General features: G+C 40.9%; 1 protein-coding gene across 3 annotated transcripts in view; it reads right to left on the bottom strand.

Moving 5' to 3' along the window:
• The window catches only part of MYZAP (myocardial zonula adherens protein), a 464,263-nt gene that overhangs the window by 54,378 nt on the left and 390,699 nt on the right, over positions 1–19,186 (bottom strand). Inside the window, exons 13-14 of one of the 3 annotated variants that reach the window (XM_086958376.1) lie at positions 11,683–11,783; positions 1,647–2,066 (exon numbers count right to left, since the gene is read on the bottom strand). In XM_086958376.1, the coding sequence (XP_086814502.1) occupies positions 1,850–2,066; positions 11,683–11,783 (318 nt within the window). In that variant the 3' untranslated portion in view covers positions 1,647–1,849. Of the gene's footprint in view, positions 1–1,646; positions 2,067–11,682; positions 11,784–19,186 lie in introns of those variants that run through there. The other 2 variants (XM_086958377.1, XM_086958378.1) reach the window with 2 other exon arrangements.

The raw sequence follows: 19,186 nt of genomic DNA, 5'->3' as shown, positions 1-19,186 counted from the left end.
AGTAAGCAAAATCACCCAAAAAAACTAACAAGCCCCGCCTAAAGAATATTTTATTTTTCGTATTTTCAACAAATAGTAGATTTAACAGTTGGGGGTAGGTCTAATGCTGAACCCCCACATCTCCAAAGGAGTGAAGCCCAGTTTACCATCACAAATCCCGAAAGGGGTGAAGTCCAGTCAACCTTAAAACAAAGACTTCACTCCTCCCAGGGAACAAAATCATATGGGAAAATTCTCCATCTCCAATGGCATTTAAAAAACTGCTTCATGGCTTGTGAAAAAAACTTCCATGGTAACAGACAAAGCAATTCCATCCTCAAGATCACATGCATGGACAGTTATAAATGGTTATAAGAATCTTAAACCTCAATCCTACCTAGAGATTGGGTGGTCCAGCTTCTTAAAAATTGATTTTATGTGTTACCGTTTTGGTCTTACCCCATGGCAAATTATTGGAAAGTAATGGAAAAGAGCAAAAGGCCTGTTGCAGACTCTGATTCTGGAGAACAAAACATTGTACATATCACATGCCTTTGCCCAGTCTTTTGGCAAGCAAGATGACCATTACAGAAAATCCCATTTAATCAGCACTGAATCCGGACATGCAGGAAGGTAGTAACTAAGTCTTAAAGTCACGGACCCAATTCTGAATTGCTACTACACTACAATTTTAAGACTTGCTGGGAAAAATCTTACCAACGCCTACCAGTGAAGCACACCATTTTTGTATCTTTCTCCAGTCTTTTAGTTTGCTCCTGTAACCTGCACTTTGCACCTAGCCATAGTAAGCACACCTTTTTTGATGTCCCCTCGTGCCCACTAGGATGACCGTGAATGTTAGTTTTTGTTCTAAGTCTCGTTAGGGAAATAGCTGGCTTCTGCTACAAGCAATCGACAAACATGTATATCTTTCCCTGACGTCAATATTGAATATGCCTGTGTAAACTGCACTTTGTTATAGAATGCAATTTTTTCGATGCCCTTCTGATGTTGCTAGGGGGACTATGATGTCAAAGAGCAGCTAACATGATAATATGGTGCTCTACAGAATTTATTTACAACAATATTTCAACCTATGCCCTTTGATCTTAAAATGAATTGTTTTAATCTTTTTTTATAAATCTTTATTGTTAAGGTGTTACTCAACTGTACAATAGGAAAAGACTTGACTTGGCAAACTGTGACTAGCTGAAGATATGAAGGATGTCCCTGCAGAGGCAAACATCCTTTGGATGAAGCCGAAATCACACTGTTCATTCACAGTGCCGGCAACAGAAAGAACACGTCTTTAGCACGCATTCGTTCAGCACGCAAGTCGTTACAACGAATTGCTTTACGGGGGCGTATTGACAGAATGTGGTTAGATTTAAAGTCCAACTCCTTCCCTACTGTTGCGCAGACTGGAGTTGGAATAGGAAATGAAACTATTCCAAAATCCAGCACCTCCCAAAGGCAAGTTGTTTTAACGACTTGCGTGCTGAACAGATGCATACTAAAGACGTATTCGTTCTAATGAAGGCGTTCAGAAGGCATGGGTGATGCACACATGCAGAGTACAGTCATACATTCCCCTGCAGAGAGACAAACAGAAAAAAGCTCTATTTAGTAGGAACGCTTCTTCAGATTTTACTCTAGTGTTACGTCCCACCCAAACAGTTGTAGGAATTATTTTAAGCTTTTTAATGGCACTAGCTCATAAGCTTAATAATAACACAAATTAAACTTTTGGGATGGAGGAGTTTTATTGAAACAGCGTCTTTTGATATACTGGTGCAGTTTTGCCATGTTTGACCCATTTAAAAAAGGCTTCTGGTGCTCCTCACTGCCTCAGGAATAACTTCATGAGCAATCATGGTGATCGATTTAGAATTCCCCTTTTCTCTCCTTCTAGGATGATAGGAGCCTGCCCCTCTGGAAGAGTTTCATCCATCTTCTGCGTTGTTTGTCCATTTGTGCAGTTGTAGTGGTCCGTTTGTGCAGTTGTAGTGGTCCGGAACAGAACAAGTTTTGGTCTCATTTTGGTTTTCATCTGATAGGTGCTCAACTGATGTCCTTCCTCTGATCTGCTGGATAGTAAACATAACAATTGTTTTACTTTGTGAATTGTAGGGCACATAATACAACTTAATTGCCTCTAGGTGTGTTCTTGCAAATCATGTTAATAATGCATCAGATTTCAATTTTTGGGACTTAATATTTCCTGGAATGGATAAACAGTATCAAGAAGTCTTGAGCACATTACTTAAAAGTGGGAAACAATGGCATGTTCTTAAGCAGGCTACTACATAGCTTGTGACATTCCATAGAGTAGATGTGTGGGATTTTCCACTCACAGAGTTTACAGCGGCGGTCTGTCAGAAGGGTTCTCTTTTTGTATTGTGTGAATTTGTTGTTAAGGTTAGACCTTTGACGATGGGGTAGATGATTAAAGATTCTATTTTGTCACACTCCAAGCAAATTCATTAAGTTGTCTTTGCATAGAGGCTGCTCTATATTTTTGATATCCCTGCTGTGAATCTGGGGCATTGTGCTTCACCTTTTGGAGTAATAGCAATCAGCATTATGAGAGGGTGGAGTATAGTTATTTTGGAAAGTCAAGATTGTCATTGATCAAAGTGCTAATGACTTGCATGGAGCTCTGGGCGAAGGAGCTTCTTCCAGCCCTTTACAGTTGACATAAGGTTTCTCTGCTTTGATGGCTACGTTTCTGTCGGTAGACATAGGTCACAGTCCAGGATTAGCTAAAGGAAGGTGTAATGAGGTGGGTGAGTTGTCATATGCCCACGGGGCCAGAGGTGGACTTTTCCATTGATGCTACTCCTACCAACTACTCTTTCAATGTAGATTTGGATAGCAGTCTGTAGACACAGAAATAAACACGGATATTTGATATGTTTATAAGAGCAGCATGCTTATGTAGAAAAGAACGTAATGAGGATAAGATACTCAGTAAACTAAAAGAAGAACAAGCTAGGCTTGATCTCCCTCATTCAGATATAATGTGTACAGTCCTGGCTTGGGAACAAATGTCAATGTCCCAATCCCAAGACCTTGCTGATCTGTGACTGGCTGTTGAATACAGCACATAGATTGTCAAAAATGATCACTGTGGCGTAGTGATGTGCATAGTGGTTGAGGAGAGGTTTATTACCTCCGAGTCTATGTCTTTCTAATTCTATTGTGTATTAAAAATTAGCAGATTAATGGAAATATGGAACTATTTGAAAGAAGCATGTAAATTGCGGAATGGTTTGGAAGAATTTTAATGGAGTACTCAAATAATTGTGCAGCTTCTGATTCAATGTTTTATGTTGTAAAGATGGATTCTTGTTTACAATTTGTGGCTGGGTTTTTTGTGATGCTGTGAAGTGAATCTACTGTTTCTTTTCTGACAATACTTAACAGGACCCAGCTACCATGTGGATGAACTGAATCCTATTTTCAGAACTACCACTATAAAAGAGTAAAGGTGTGTTCCATTTTATCAACGTTTACCACTGTTTGTCTTCTGACTTTATATCCAGACAACTGGGAATCTGAAGGATCCTGGACGAAGGAAAATTGGGAGATAATAGCAAATAAAAAGTCAGAAAAAGGTCAACAATATACAATTAACCTAGGTGGTGCTATTGCTGGAGAAAGCTGCAAATTAATAATATTGGTAAACTAGCTGAATGTCCTTCGCTTTCGCGACCTGCTCTGTCTACGACCTGCAGTATTTAGTCTTGCTGTAGCCGATGAAGCCTTCCATTGTTCAATTGTTTTTATGAGTACCACTGCTTTAGCTAATAGTAATACACAATGGGGGGATGTTTTCTTGGCCTGTAAGGTAAGGTCTGTTAAAAATTTGTGACGAGCTTTACTTTCTGACTGAAAGTTTGTGAATTCATAAAGAACAAACACTCCTACAAGATTAGTAGGAAACCAATGTATATGTAGAGGTACAAAGGTTTGTGCCACACAGGAGAAAGATAGCTCTTTTGCCACACAAATACACATTTCTCCGACACCTCAGTATGAGTCTTTCCTCTTCTTACCCATAAGTATGGAACAGCCCTCCTCAAGCCTCTGTGCCTGTGTTTTTTCCTTGAGCAACACGCTTTCCCTTTACCAGATACTAGAACCTCGCTAGCAACATTTATTTTAGCATATGGGGTGGCCTTCCTCAATATCCGTCTCTCCCATGGCCACGTCAGGATATCTCCCACTGACATACATAAACCTTTGCCTTAGTCTCCATTCCTACTGCAATTCCAACTGCCAGTTACGCAATGCTTACCCGTGTTCTACTATCACTGTTTTTTTTCTCTTCCAATTTTCTTCTTCATATTGTTCCTTTGTTACACATTGCTGCTCTACTCCATTTTGAGTTCCTAAGACCATAGTCTTTTCTCAATGCTTTATATTTGTTCTCTCTTATTTATATTCTCCTCTTCACTCTTCCCATTACCTAAATCCCTTTTCTTCTCCTTTTGGCAAATACAGTGGGAACTAAAGTAGCCAGACACCCAATATGGAGATTGCATGTAGCCATGCTCAATCGTCTTTGTGATGCCTTGTCTGAGAGGAATTAATAATGCCTCTTGTTTTAATCAACTGGCTTTAGGGCATTCTCTGAATTGCAAGTGGTTGGTTCTGCCTTTAAGCATGGATCCATAGTCAATACATTTATAAGCCTCAGACCCTGGATTCCCCAGGATTTACCCAGTGGGTTAAATGTCTAAAGATGTATTAAATAATCTGATGTGTAGATGTTGTGTGCAAGTGCCTGAACAGTGAACAGTGGGATCACAATTTTTGAAGAGATCTTTGCCAACCACCCCAGCGATCTCAGTAGATTTACAATAATAGATCATGTATGTCAATGGAGTGTTCTCGATAGAGTAGGTGTTAATGAGTACCAAATATTTGTGGGGAGAGTTGGGTTAGGAAGTTTCAATTTATAAGGTAGCTCAAGGTAGTTACTTTAACCACATGACTGCTAAGGCAATTCCCCTCCTGTGCTGGAGAGCCTTGAAATACATTATTTCATGACGAGCTCAGCTCGTCATAAGCACACGACCAGTGTACTGCATGACGAGCTGAGCTCGTCATGAGCAGCAAAGGGGTTAATAGTGATAGGTAGAATGTGAGGCATGTTGAATTGATGCCATATGGCTGAAGATTGTTTGAGCGGAATTCAGGTTCAGGTCAGTTCAGTAGAGTCACTGTTACTGGAAAAATGTTGGAGTGGCCTCTACCACCACTTTGGTGCTGCCAGATGCCATGGGCAAAGGAGTTCAGGAAGGGGGGCTATCAGTGATAGTGAGTGGTTAACCGTGACAATGATGTGACACATTCCATAAATATGTGAGAAAGCCATACTTTGACCTTTCAAGTTTTAGGAAGGTCTCTTCAATTATGATTGTTTTACTGTTGCTATTGAAGATGTTAATTGTAGGTGTTCAGAGGGATCCCATGTTCAAGCTCTTAACTAGCACTAGATCGTTCTGAAGCATTCTGTGCAAGAACAATAAAAGTCTGTTACAGTTTTGCCTATTTTCAGCCTTCTAGACACATCTTTCATAAGCGTCTCATTCTCCTTTTCACCTTTGTTTCTGCTTTGTGGTTTATGGGTGAATGACAGACAAGCTTGCTAGGACAACCCCTGAATGTGTTGTGGTGTAGAGAATTTCCAAGGTGGTTCCAGTGGTGTTTATAGAGGTAAAGCCTGAGGGAGCTTTGGGTATCAGCAGGAAGTGGACATAGTGGCTAAGAGCGTTCTAGCTTTGGGCACGTACAGCATAACTATGGTAGGAAGTAGAACGTGGTAGTTAAATTCACACTTATGTGGGACTTAATTCTCAAATCCTGCTGCTAGCTGTTGTGTACATATGTAATAGCTTTAAGTTTATATGTCATTATTTGTATTTTCTGACACTACAATATTAGTGCATATGCATTCATAGATGGATGTAGAAATACGTGCACACAAACATGTGCATAAACAACCACAGACTTTTTATAATTTTTGAGGTACTTTGGGTGAAGATGTGGCTATAATAGGTGTTGGATTGGACACTCCGCCTTTGACTGGTAAGAACCAGGGCACACGTCTTAAAAAAGAAGTGGGGGGACGCTGAAGTCATGACAGTAAGTGACGTCACGAAAGGTGGCTTGCACCATCAGACTCATTTTCTCCCATCGCTCCCCCCTTAGAAGCGATTGCATCAGAGAAGCCAGCGTGTGAGCAGCGTTCTGAATGAGCTTCGATCTTGCACCAGAGAGACCAAAGAGTGAATGTGTGGCCGCATTTGTTCCAGTAATCGAGCTCCTGGTAATATAAGTGGGGGGACGCCGTTCACCCGCGTGGTACCCCGACTCGACTCGAGCCCTGGTAAGAACGGTCATGATTCCTTCTCAATATATGTCAATACCTTTGCTTAGAATTTACTTTTGGTTAAAAAAAAGAAAGTGTTGTAAAGGCATTTATATGAAGGCTGTGTGATCACAGCAGCATTGAGTGAATTGAGGAGGCATTGTGCATAAAGGGCAGCATGTGGGAAGACTGTGGATCATGATAGAGTAGGTTAATGTATACCATCTCGAAACTGGAAGAAGAGAAGGAGACGGTGAGGCAAGTCTTCCTGCAGATATGAGCCATGTAGCGAGGGAAGCTGAACAATACAGCACGGGGTGGAGCCTGGAGTGGTGAGAAATGATGATCCAGTAGCCACGTAATGAGGGAGGTTTACCTTGGATTGAGGTAGAAAGGACAAGGGAATGAGTAGCTGGAGCCAGCCTCAAAGATGTGCTAGAAAGCACATGGTTCTGATCAATTTGGAGAAAGAGTGATGCAACCATGGCATGGAAGAGGCATGAAGGGTCATCCTCTCTCTGCTGTTTCCATGGTGGAGATCGTCCATTACCCAGTTTCAGCAATTTCTTATGAAGTAGTGACTTCACGCGATATTAGGAGTTGGTCCCCCATAGGCAATTTTAAGAAGGCTCACTGTAAGGAGGTATTTCCCTGATAACGATGATCCACATCTACAGAATGCCCTACCAGGGTGCCATCTCATTATTGTAAAATGTATATTTATTTTCACCAGTGAAAAATTGATACCTGAAAGTTCAACACCCACTCTGGTGGCACATTAACTATCGTTTCTCTGATGAGAATCTTTTTATTCAGCTGACTCACTTTTCTTTGCCTGTTCTCCATTTTCCTCTAGGGTCTTAATATGGTAAAGGCTTGATGATTCAAGTTGGCAAGTGTGTCAGGGGTTTTCTATTTTCTGTTCTAGCGCGGTGCAGTGATAGCACTGTACATTTTAATAGACAGGCAAGCCCATTAAAGTTAAATCTCTCCATATAGAAATCTGAATAAATACTCATGTTTACATATAGTACTTTCGGTCACCGTTTTATTAATTCAAAATCGGGAACTATAGCCAACTCAATGGTACTCATTTCAGCAACTTCATATAGATGAAAGGCTATCTGCCATGCAAGGACTGCAGGTTGCACACAGATCTCAGTAGTACATGCACAAATGAGCCTTGTTACTGGCTATTTAGAATGTTCTCCCTCTTTAGGGAGGCTATGATGGGATATTGTTATGTCCCTGGCAGCAGCACCAGCACAGACAACAGCCACCTAGCAATTGTATCATGGCATGACCCCAACAGTATCAGCTTAAATGTTTAAGTACCAGTATTATAGAATGCACCAGGCAAGCAGAACGATATCTCCCTTAATTCATGCACCATAATTTCTACCAAACAAGAAGCGCCTTGTAAACTCACCTCCAGTACTAGCAGCAGAGAAGCCAGCACTGTGACATATTTATTGCAGCAGCAATTTACAAACCCCACCACTTTAATCATCATGGCCTATACCCAGCAGCATCAACTTACCTTTTCACAGTCCCAGCACAATGGCATGTTCCCAGCAGAATCAGTTTCTTGGAAGCAGTATACATTTTGGCATGATCCTAGTGGCACCAGCTTACTTGCACCCAGTACCAGCACCATAGCATGTAGTAGGCAAGAACCACCAGCTCCCAATTCCACCTTCAATGCCAGAATCATGATATGTTTCAGCAGGACCACAAGTAGGTGATACTAAATCTTCTTCTCAAAGGAGGAAAGTTATGTACTGAGGCATAAAATAGAAGTCTCAGTAGCTAACACATTATTTTATCTACAATACAAGTAGGTAGGTAGAACCCACTGTTCTTGTACTCAATTTCTCTGAAATGCCATTGTGTGACTTATTAGCACAGATTCACAATTGGTGACACAGTTAAAGCACTAGCTTTGGGGATAGTAGGATGTCAATGAGCAATCGTCCCTGTTTGAACCAATTGAAAAATAGAAACGGATACGAACAGAAGAAATAAACATGCTAAACCTTGTAGAAGTTGGTCAAATTGAGAGATACTTTCAAGTAGGTTTATAGCAAGGTTGATAAAATGAACAAATGAATATATACCTAAACATTCAGTCTGAAAAATGTACATTCATATTTCACACGTATAGCTTTGTTACATCAGAAGTTTATTTATTGCACGACATTTTTGTGAAGGTTATGTATCAGCATATATTTTAATATAAATAAAGTTATGGAAGAATATCAGTTCTGAATGTATTAGAGCAGTGGCACTCTGAGCCTCATCAGGGGTTTTGCATGAATGAACTTCTAAATTATCTCTTGAAGGGCAGGACCTTAAAGGTAAGACAGTAGCTCTCTCTACACCCTCATGGGGCAAGCGTTCAGTTTATTTCTTTTTGTGCCTGGTATGTCTCCAGGCTAACTAAAACTTGGCCATATGGCGCGGGTCGGCATTTTATAATACCTTCATATCCCACTGTTGATTTCCAGGATGACCGACCTAAAGGGAGTCAGAGAGAGCTGTTTAAGAAGTACCCCAGTATGACTCTTCAACCGAGGAACTTCGTCGCAGCTCCACCCTTTTCTACCCCTGGCAAACCACTAAAGTTCTAAACACTAAACTAGGAGGTACTGCCACATCCAGCCCAGGTTATTGCAAATATTTGTGGTTTGTCAACTTCTAGAGGAGAATCATTAATGGGCTCCAGCTCCAGCTCTCTTGATGTGCTTTAGTGGCAAGAGTGTCAGTAATAAGAGCGATAGTCAGATTGCCTACTGTCTCTGCTTGCTGTATAGGTATCATCAGTGCACAGTGATCAGAACATAGTAATCTCAGCCTTTAGTATTAAGGAGGGAAGGTCGGAGGAAATAAGCAAATGCCGTGGCCCAGTAAAATGCTTCTCTTCGTGGACAGCACACACAACACACTCTATACTTGATTATCTCCAACCCGCTACAGTCCCAAAGGAGAAGTTACATCGCTAATTGTGGATCCTAATCAGCTCAGAACATACGGTACATGCTTCGCCTTTATGGGCAGTCTCTTATAGGAGAAAGAACAAAGGTTGAGAAGACCCATGGAAAGTAGCAACAACACACAGAATCATTACTAAGGGGTGAGGAATCACTCGTTTTCTGATGTGTTCTTTGTGAATCCATACTCTTGCATAGAACACATAGGCCGGTGAAGAGAATGTAAAGCAAACATGTGTCTCTCCAAAAGATGACAACACTAGGCGATGCACTGTATTTGGTGTAAAGAAGATGCATTAAAAATCTCAATGAACACCTAAGAATTGTAACATATTTCAGTCAAGAAAACAGAATGCGCAAGATAATGCAAGAGTGATGATTAATAGTTATATTTTAATACCCAATTACCTGATATGCAAGCTTCCAAAATAATAATAACGTAGTAATGGTTTTCACAGATTAACTCCTGAGCACAATGTGTAAAAACAATGTATTGATTTAGGCCCTTAACATCCATTACTCATGTACCTCTTTTCTTTGTACTAGTGTGGCCAACAAAACTGCAGCTACGGATTGAGCTTTCCTGCCCTGCTAACGTGCATGAATTGAAGTCTGTTTTCCGGTAAAGAGTTCTAGCAGACTCAATTCCAATTCTGCACATTATGAAATCATATGCATTATGACCTGTTCCTTACCATATCATTCTCCTACAAGGGCCACTCTCTTAATTGAGATATGTTCATTACAAAACACTCAATGAAGGCCTGCAAAATCTGCACCATCAGACTATGTAGCGTCATCGATTACATTCCTATTGTACTTAACCATCGAAAATCCTCACAGACTATTGATGCAGACTTGTAGTGAACTGCATCCTGAGAAACTACTACTGCCTACCACAGTTAACCACTCACAGATGCTGACACATTCTGATCTGAACTGTTAGTTTGCAACACCATGCTTTAAGCCTTACCTGACAAACCCCAAATCTAATTTGACTCAAATTGAAACCATTTTGAAACTACTGCAAAGCAGCATTGAACATCTAGATGACCATTATCCATTACTTGGAATAGCTCCATATTTGACACTTATCTTCATTTGGCCAAGTATTACACAAGATGATACAACATCCTGCCTGCAAGCATTTCTCAGTGCAACAATTCAAACACAACTTTCTGACTCTTCACCAATCCTAGGGTACATCACTGTTAAGTGAACTAAACTAAACTAAGTGATCTAAAATAATTCACTGATTTGCCAAGCTCATCGGAGGCATCAGTAATTAAAAGCCTCAACTCCAAGACCCCAAAACGCTAATGGAATAAATCCTAACCTTGTGTTTTTGTTTACATTATCAGGACCCTTATACCTTAGCCAACTGTAAAAAAAAAATACAAGGACTTCTTTCCCAGCTCTGCTTTCTGTAAATATTCAAATTTGTGGGGAGTGTTCCAGTATACCACACGTAAAGCTACTCTGTACTTCCAACTTCCTTTCAAAGTCACCACACTGATTCAAAACCTTATATTTTCTTTTGGAGGAGTCCAAGTGAAAACTTCAAAGTCCTCTCTCCTGTGGTCAGATCCCCCATTTTAAATTCTCTGGGAGCTCGATGTCAAAGATCTTTCCTTAACAATTTCAGTATGGTAGCTAATGGTCTAAAATGAAATATGTTCAGGGCTTCTATTGTTCCTAGCTAGGATCCCAGTCATTTGCCATCTAGAAAGGGGGCAGGAGTAAATACTTTTGTTGTAATGCAAAAACATCTCTTGGCTCATGTTCATAGACTTCATCAGAGTACAGAAAATGTCCCATATGTGTGCAGAGGTGTGTTTTAGCATGGAAACAGCACACCCCGGCCACACTTTTAAACTTCGTAATCATAGGTATTAGAGCCCCAGTTCTGGTATATCATACAAAATTGGCTTCCTCTCTTGGCAGCTCCTTTGATAAGCTACATTTAATGTTTTGATGTTACAGTTTAAGAGTAATAATTTAGCGAAAGGCAGCAAAAGTGGAGCGGGAATTTCTTCGATATTCAGAAAAAGCAGCATCTAATCTTGATAAATTACCACACTTAGACCAAAAATATTGTTGATTAAAAAGATTGTAATTTTTGTGTGACCAATTTTGCCGATAAAGGCATACTTTTTTTATTTAAAACTGTAGCCAGTGCTCTTAGGTACAGAAATAATTCTGCTCACTCTAATTTGCATTGCGACAGAGAGCGCGGATTCTGAACCAAATAATTCAGACTTCTTTAAACAATACAGACTAAATATGCAGTTGGAGTTTGCCAAAGTAATCAATTATAGCAGGATCTACGTCTACCTGGATGGAAAATCACAGGATATTCCAATGTCTCTGGTTTCCACTTCAGTCTTTGCCTGTGTTTCTTTTAAATAGTCCATTTTGTCCTGCAATTCCTTATTCTAAAAAGCAAAGATCGTAGGGCATGGTTAGTACAATCGCATTCAATAAAATGACATACATTTTCAATCAGCATGTGATTTATGACCAGGTCCTGACCTGTATAATGCATAAAAATGCGATAACACAATACATTATATATTGGATGGATCTTTAAACAGTACCATTTTCATTAAAACAGACCTCCACACAATTACAAATGCTGTATGCATGTGGGGCACATTCCCTTTAATGACTAAACCTTCATTCTCCCTACTGGTTTCTTAGGGCCAGATGTAGAAAACTTTTGTGAATTGGTATGAAAGTCGCAAACTGGTTATTAAATACAAAAATGCATTTTCTTATGTATGAAAGTCATTTGCACCATTTTCTAGCAATGCAAATATTTCGCGATTTCATCATTTTAGCAACTCATAATAGTGAGACGCAACTAGGTAATCAGTATTAGGATATTGCAATTCATATGTTATAGGTAGTCTCAAAGTGTGATTAGTCACAACATGAGCATTTAGCATATGCAATTAACCACCAACCCAGATCAGGTGGTAACCATGAGCAAACTATAAAAACAAAATGCATCGTCGGCTTCAACAATGGCGGCATTATATATGATATCAAGAAGAATGTGGATACTTGCTGACTGGACTGCAGAGGAAGAGGAGACCGGAGACGATTTGTAAACTCAGAAAAAGTCCTTTCCAACAAACTGAGGAAGAAATCTATGAAAAGTACAGGCAGAGTGCACTGTAATTTTGGAGCGCCTAGCCGATTCAAAACCACTGCTTAAGAGTAAATACTCTGTCTGTTAATTCTATCTCCACCCTTGTCCAGGATTTATGTTCTTTGCATCTCTTAGCCAAAGATAGTTACCAAGGTGTAATAGCTTCAGTTGGTGAGGTGAAACAGAGCGCTCTACCTCAATCTTTAGTGCATTCCTGGATCCTATGTTAATGTGCATAACTGCTCGCATTTACTTTTCTTGCAATGCACAAGAAGTACAGAATACAAAATTGCATTCTTATAGGATTGACAATTTTCCACACGTGATTAGTTGTATAGATGGTACTCATGGCTCACCACCTGCCACTGAGTATTGATTTTGCAACCAGAAAAATTCACTTTCAATAAATATGCAAATGGTGTGTGGTGCTAAAAATGTGATTACGGCGGCTATTTTAGCATGCCTTCCAGAGAGCACCTATGAATTATTAATGTTTACACACAGTGGCATTTACACAAAAGGCTACAAAGAAGAGATTATGAAGATGGATATTTAATGGGTAAATTGTTACATATAAGTACCACATAAATTTACATTATGATATGCTAATATGTACACTGATGTAGGCGATAGTGCTTACATCCGAAGCCCATGGATACCGACTCCTTCTCTGAACCCTGCTACATGGAGTGAGCATTGATACAAGGTTGCACGAAGAAGCACAAGAGGTGTCACAGCGTACATTTGGACTTTTAAAAAGTATATTTTGATGTCGATAGAAGAGGGGTAGTGCCCTACAATATTCTCCAGAAACCAGTTGTAAAAGTGTAGCAACATGTGCAATTATACACAATATAGCAACTTGGAAAGGATGTCGGAGTCAAATTCTGATGAGGAGTAAGACGAGCAATTACCACTTCAATAACGATAACTGAAGAACAGCAGAAGGCCGGGTACGATGTGCAACTGTTACTAATAATTATTTTTTAGGGTAAGTTAAAATTGTAGCAGAAACGAGAGTGACCCCGTAAACCAACCAGGGGATTAGAGTACTTATAAGTAGTAAAATCAAAGGATCCCTTGGCGGACAAATTGATTATTGGAAATCAATTCACACAAGTAGCCCATGTATTAGAACTCTAATGAATAATAAGAAAATTATTCTACAAAACAATTATTGAAGGTATAGAATCAGTGTTTTGGTTAATGAGTAGTGTGTCTTCTCTTAGATCTTGGCACACATATTGAATGTTGGGGTTGTTTTAATATGAAATGAATTTTAAGAATCAGTTGTGATCTGCTTATTAGCAGGAGGCTATGTATTCTCTTTTTTAATAAAACGTGTGTTTTTTTATAAATTGTTTCTGGTATAATTGTTTTGTAGAATATGTTTCTTATTATTCAGTAGAGTTCTAATACAAGGGCTATTTGTGTGAATTGATTTCCAAAAATCAATCATCTCAATGTTCGACGTGATACAACAATATCATTTAACCTAGTCTATGTAAAATTTCAGACTTCATGTGTTCAGAATTCAAATCAAATTAAGGTGTATTAAAATAGCATGAACAGGTAATGAATGAATGAATAGATAGATGATAAAGTTTACATAGTGCCCAGCTGCTCTTAGAGTGTCCCAGACTGGGAAAGAACGATAACCATCATTCTGAACGTATTGTAAATAAAAATGTTGTCTATATTTTTTGTCTATGATTATGTCTACATATTTCGAAGCTTGAATTAAATAGGGTTCCAAGCTTGAGCTGCAAGGAAAGCAAAGGAAGACCCGCCGCTCTGTGACCTTTAAAATGGAGAAACTACCCTCAGAAGAGCATCGGTGGAACAAAGTTCCCTTGTTGGGCGATAAAGTTCAAGCCTCTCAGTAAGGTACCGGGATCCTGTCTTGTAAAAAACCCGGTAGACTAATACAAGTGACTTCTACAGAATTCCCTTCATAAGCGGCAGCCACTGTACCTCCGCCAAATAGGTGGCATAGAAGCGCGCTGTGATCATTTGATTGAGAGTCATGCAGCTGTGTTCTGAACCACTTGCATGAGATTAATGATGTAGACCAGGAGGCCAAGATAAAGTGCAATGGCGAAATCAAGTCTGGATGTCACTAAAGCTTGATCCATCATTCTCTTAGCTTCCAGTGGGAGTAGATGTAAAAAAATTAACGGGCTCATAACCGCAAAACAAGATCTGACCACCGAAGATACCCAAGATTTGAATGAGAGTTCATGATCAAGACGAAGTCCCAGACTCATGGCCACTGTGGCTGGAAGGGGAGGGGGGCAGCGGTCACTCACTTGACAATCCTACCAATAGGTATGGGCTTAGTCAAACAAACAGACCTTCCATTTTATCCTGGTTGCATTTCAAATTATTGGCCCTCATCCAATTCATGACTGAACTAGTACAAGTTGAGAAGGATCCTTGTGCAGCTGAAGAGCTGCTATTATATGAAAGAAGAAGCAAAGTATCATCTGCATAGGAAACGGTCTTAATGCCAAACGAGTCCACTAATGCAGCCAGACATGGCAGATAAATATTGAAGAGTGTTGGGCTCAGTGATGAGCCCTGAGGTGTGCCCTACTTAAGGATATTGGTGTCAGATGAGTAAGGGGCCATCCAGAGTCCCTGTCCTCTGTTATCCAGGGAAGAACGGATCCACTCCAGGGCCAAAGCTCTCACCCCTATATCCGAAAGAGAATGCATGAGAGAAAGCATTGAATGTTGCGACCACTCCCGCGATTGGAATGTCCAGCATGGGGCTTGCCCATGGCTAGGAGTTTAGCACTAAAGGGGCCTTCCTCCCTCGCAGGTTCATCCCAGGCAAGAGTATTGTATCAGGCTACTGGAGGCAACAGCAGCCATCACACAGCAAGGTGGGCCAGCACCAGTACATGGCCCACAGTAAAGGGCCCCACACACCCTGCGACCCCCATCCTTGCATCAAGTTAATCAAGAGATCAATGAAGCCCACATCTGGACCTACTCACTTGTGCTCAGCTACAGCAGGTGTCTCCACAGACCGCAGTCCAGCACCACCAGCCCCAGAGCAGGTACGCCCACCACCACACTTCTCAGCAAGCGATCGAGGACCAGTCCCTAGATTCTTGTCCCCCAACAGCGGGCTGCAGAATTTGTTCATGGAGGCCCCCCACAAGTACCGGCCGTCCAATCGTAGGCAGGGAGCAAGTCGGCAACAAGCTGTCACACAAGTCATACAGGCCAGCACAGCCGCACGTTGTAGGATGGAAGAAAGATTAACAGTATTGGGCGCCCACCCCAGACTAAGATTTTGGCAGCTATCTGGGCGCAGGGACCTTGGGCACATGAGGCAATGATTTAAGGGGCTTTAGTCAGAAATCTGGCAAAGGATGATGTAGGATTCTAAAAGTAGCTGAAGGTGCGAGCCTAGGCGGCGGCTATCTTCAGACCAGGCAAGCTCTGCCCCCCTTGCAGCTAATGGTTAACAGCTTTAAGGTCTTAATTTTATTACAAGCCCTAAACATTGTGGGTACCCTGCAGTGCTCCTGAGTGTATTCAATCCTTGTACGCCAGGAGAAAAAAAAATCTAACAATGATCCGACCATGTGACTGCTAGAGTATCCCCAACCACTAGTCCAACATTTGGAAAAAATCAAATCTATTGTATGCTTTGCTAGTGGGACTCTGCCAATATGCCCAAGGGTTGACTGAGGAAAGCTTAAATCTCAATCAGCGATACAGCTAAGGGATCATCAGCATGCAGGTTGAAGGCTCACAATAGCATAAAATTGGCATATTGCAGGGTCTTATGTGACAAGGTTTCAACTCATGGTTTAACAAACTCCACTGTGTATCCGGTGCCCGGTGTACTAGGGTTCCGAAAAAAGAGGGCTTTGATGAAATGGAGATACAGAAACCTAGTGCTTTCGCTCCTTTTAAATTGTCTAGTGTAAAAGTATAACATTTGAGGTTCAATTTATAGACAATTGCAAGCCCCCCATCTCCTTGGCCTTCTCTGTCCAAATGGATACAGGCATTTTTTAAAAGGCCAGCTGGATATCTGGGGTAAAATCCTGTCCATCCAGATTTTGGTCATATATAGAAAAGACAGCTGGTTATCTTACAGAAGACTAAAAATGTGCAATGGCATGTTTATGGAGGAAAAATGTTAATTACAGCTGATCTCATTTAACTAGCTTTTCCTGAGTGAGTAGGACTGCTGTCTGCCTCTCCCCCTCCCATCGGTAATCGTATATTCAAACAGTGAAACTGCCGGGCAGGCGAAAGACACAGATCCCATACAATTTAGTAGTACGAGCACGTACACTTCATCTGGCACTTAATCCTTAGAAGCTCATCGGGTGAGTAATAATGCTGATCTTCCCGCTCTACTGATGAGACGGCGACTGGCACAGATGGCCCTACTAATCTTTATTCAACTATGAGATGGCACCAATATTAAGCGAAAACAATCAATCAATGTTGTTGTTGGACCTGGCCCTTTTTGAAGGATCTCCTCCATATTTATGTCTTCTGTTCCTGAACCCGTTTTGGTTGGAAATTTTTCTTTCCTGCCAAACCAGTGGTAAAGTGCCTGTGCTCTCTCAAAAAACCATGGAATAAATGGCAGCTGCTTGTTTGGTACATTTAATGTACTAGTAAGTCCCTAGTGAATGGTACTAGGTGTTCCCAGGGCCTGTAAATTAAATGCTACTAGTGGGCAGCAGCACTCAGAGTGCCCCTCACTAAATTCGCCTTTTCTTAAGCATGCCACTGCAGCCTGTAGTGGAGTTTGTAACTGTCAATTTGACCTGGGAAAATAAGCCTTTTGCCAGGCATTAAGCTTTCTTTTTAATACTTATAAGTCAGCACTAAAGGCTCATAGGGCATGGTGCTTTGCATGTAAAAAGTAGGGTATGTGTATTTACGTTTTACATGATATGGCAGTGAAAACCGTTTTCCCTGCTCTAAGGCCTATCTCTCCCATCGACTAACACTGGGTTACCTAATTACAATAACTGCTAAATTTGGATTGTGAGTAGATAGAGATTTACTGTTTATGCTCAAATTAATTGTAATTTACAATTCCTTTTAATGGTAAAGTTAGATTTTAAGTCACAATTGTGAAAATGCACTTTTAGAAAGTTGACCTTTCTTGTCCCAACCATTTATGTCTTCTTCCAGTGTCCTGAGTCACATGACTGTGAATGGCTCTCCGGTTAAGGTTTGTGTATTGCTTCCAGATAGACAAAGTGTGAAATAGTGTTGGAATGATGGGCCACCATAGCAGGAAAAAAGAAAGGGGCTGTACCTTGCCCCCTTTAAACTTCAAAGGGCTTTGCTTTGCCTCCTGCACACACAAAGGAACCTGACACCAGGCCTGCCCTGCCTTTTTTCACACCCAGTTTGGGGCCTTGACATGGGAAGAAGGAGACCTTTCCTGAACCAGGACAGGGAATCCCTCCACACAAAAGTTGGTACCCAGTGCAAATATTGGGCCTCAAGAGCCATTCTCCACAACACTCCTGGACCTGTGGAAGTTATAGAAGGACTGCCCTGCTGCCAGAGGAACTGCCTTGCTGTCTGAGAAGAAAGATTGAACCTATTTACCTTTATCCCATAACCAGAATGACTCAGAGGGTCTGTTGGTTGACCACTAGTGTGAGCCACAGGGACAGGTCAAGCTGCAGAATGCTCCCTGAATCTGCCGCTTATCTGCTGCATGAGAACTGGCTGAGCCCTGTTGGCCTCAGGTTAATTTAGTGCCTTTTGTGGTTCACCCTAACAAGGATTGTATTTGTTGCCTGAGAGGGGCTTCCACCCCCTCAACCAATAACTAGATTTTCTACAGTTGTAAATGCATTATTTTGGCTAAAAGTAATATCAATGTCACATACCGTATATAATACAAGATGCAAATAAGTGGGTCCGTTTATATCCTGTGTGAGTTCATTACTGGAATGGGATTCAACTACTCTTATTACAAAGACATTACATTTTCGCAGACCTATACTTCAACTACTCTACTCCCAGGGTGTCCAGGAAATAAACCCATCTAGATTTTAGGGCGGGACTGAACAAAATGGTTTATGTTTAATTCACTCCCAGCTTTTATAAGTTATATTGGCAACCCTTGGCTCTTCACAGGAGTCAAAGTCAGATGTTATAGGAAACCTTGAACTGCCTCCCATACCGTTTGGCCTGGACTGACAACCTGTGACACAGTTCCTGGGAGACACAAACTATTTTGGCAGCACTCAGTTGCCTTTATTGTTGTCTTGCACTTTGCCAGTTTTAGCCCTTTGTTCAGCATGTGCGATAAACTGAGCACTGCCTTGACAAGTCACGTTAGGATTGTACATAGATGGAGCACAATAAGCATTGTTTGTACATATATCTGTATGTGATATTCTGTTAACTATGTTGTGCTTGGTAATTTTATTATCATATACTGTTTAATATTTGCATCTGTGAATTGAACAGAGCGTCATGCGAGAATCTTTATGGACCTAATCAAAGATAATACTCTTCTAAGTATGTTTTGAAGCACCCGATAGGACCCACTGTTTGTCATACATTATGTTTCTTACACCCCTTGGGTTATTGGGTTAGCCCCATAATATTTCTCTCATCCGGCAGATGCAGAAAAAGGGAAGAGCTCTCAAGCTTGGTGACCGAAGAAAAGATGAG

The sequence above is a fragment of the Lissotriton vulgaris genome, chromosome 2_1 (genome assembly GCF_964263255.1).
Source record: "Lissotriton vulgaris chromosome 2_1, aLisVul1.2, whole genome shotgun sequence".
In the NCBI taxonomy this organism is placed as follows: Eukaryota; Metazoa; Chordata; class Amphibia; order Caudata; family Salamandridae; genus Lissotriton; species Lissotriton vulgaris.
The sequence above is the reverse complement of the archived record's forward strand: the minus strand, read 5'-3'. Positions and strand labels throughout refer to the sequence as shown.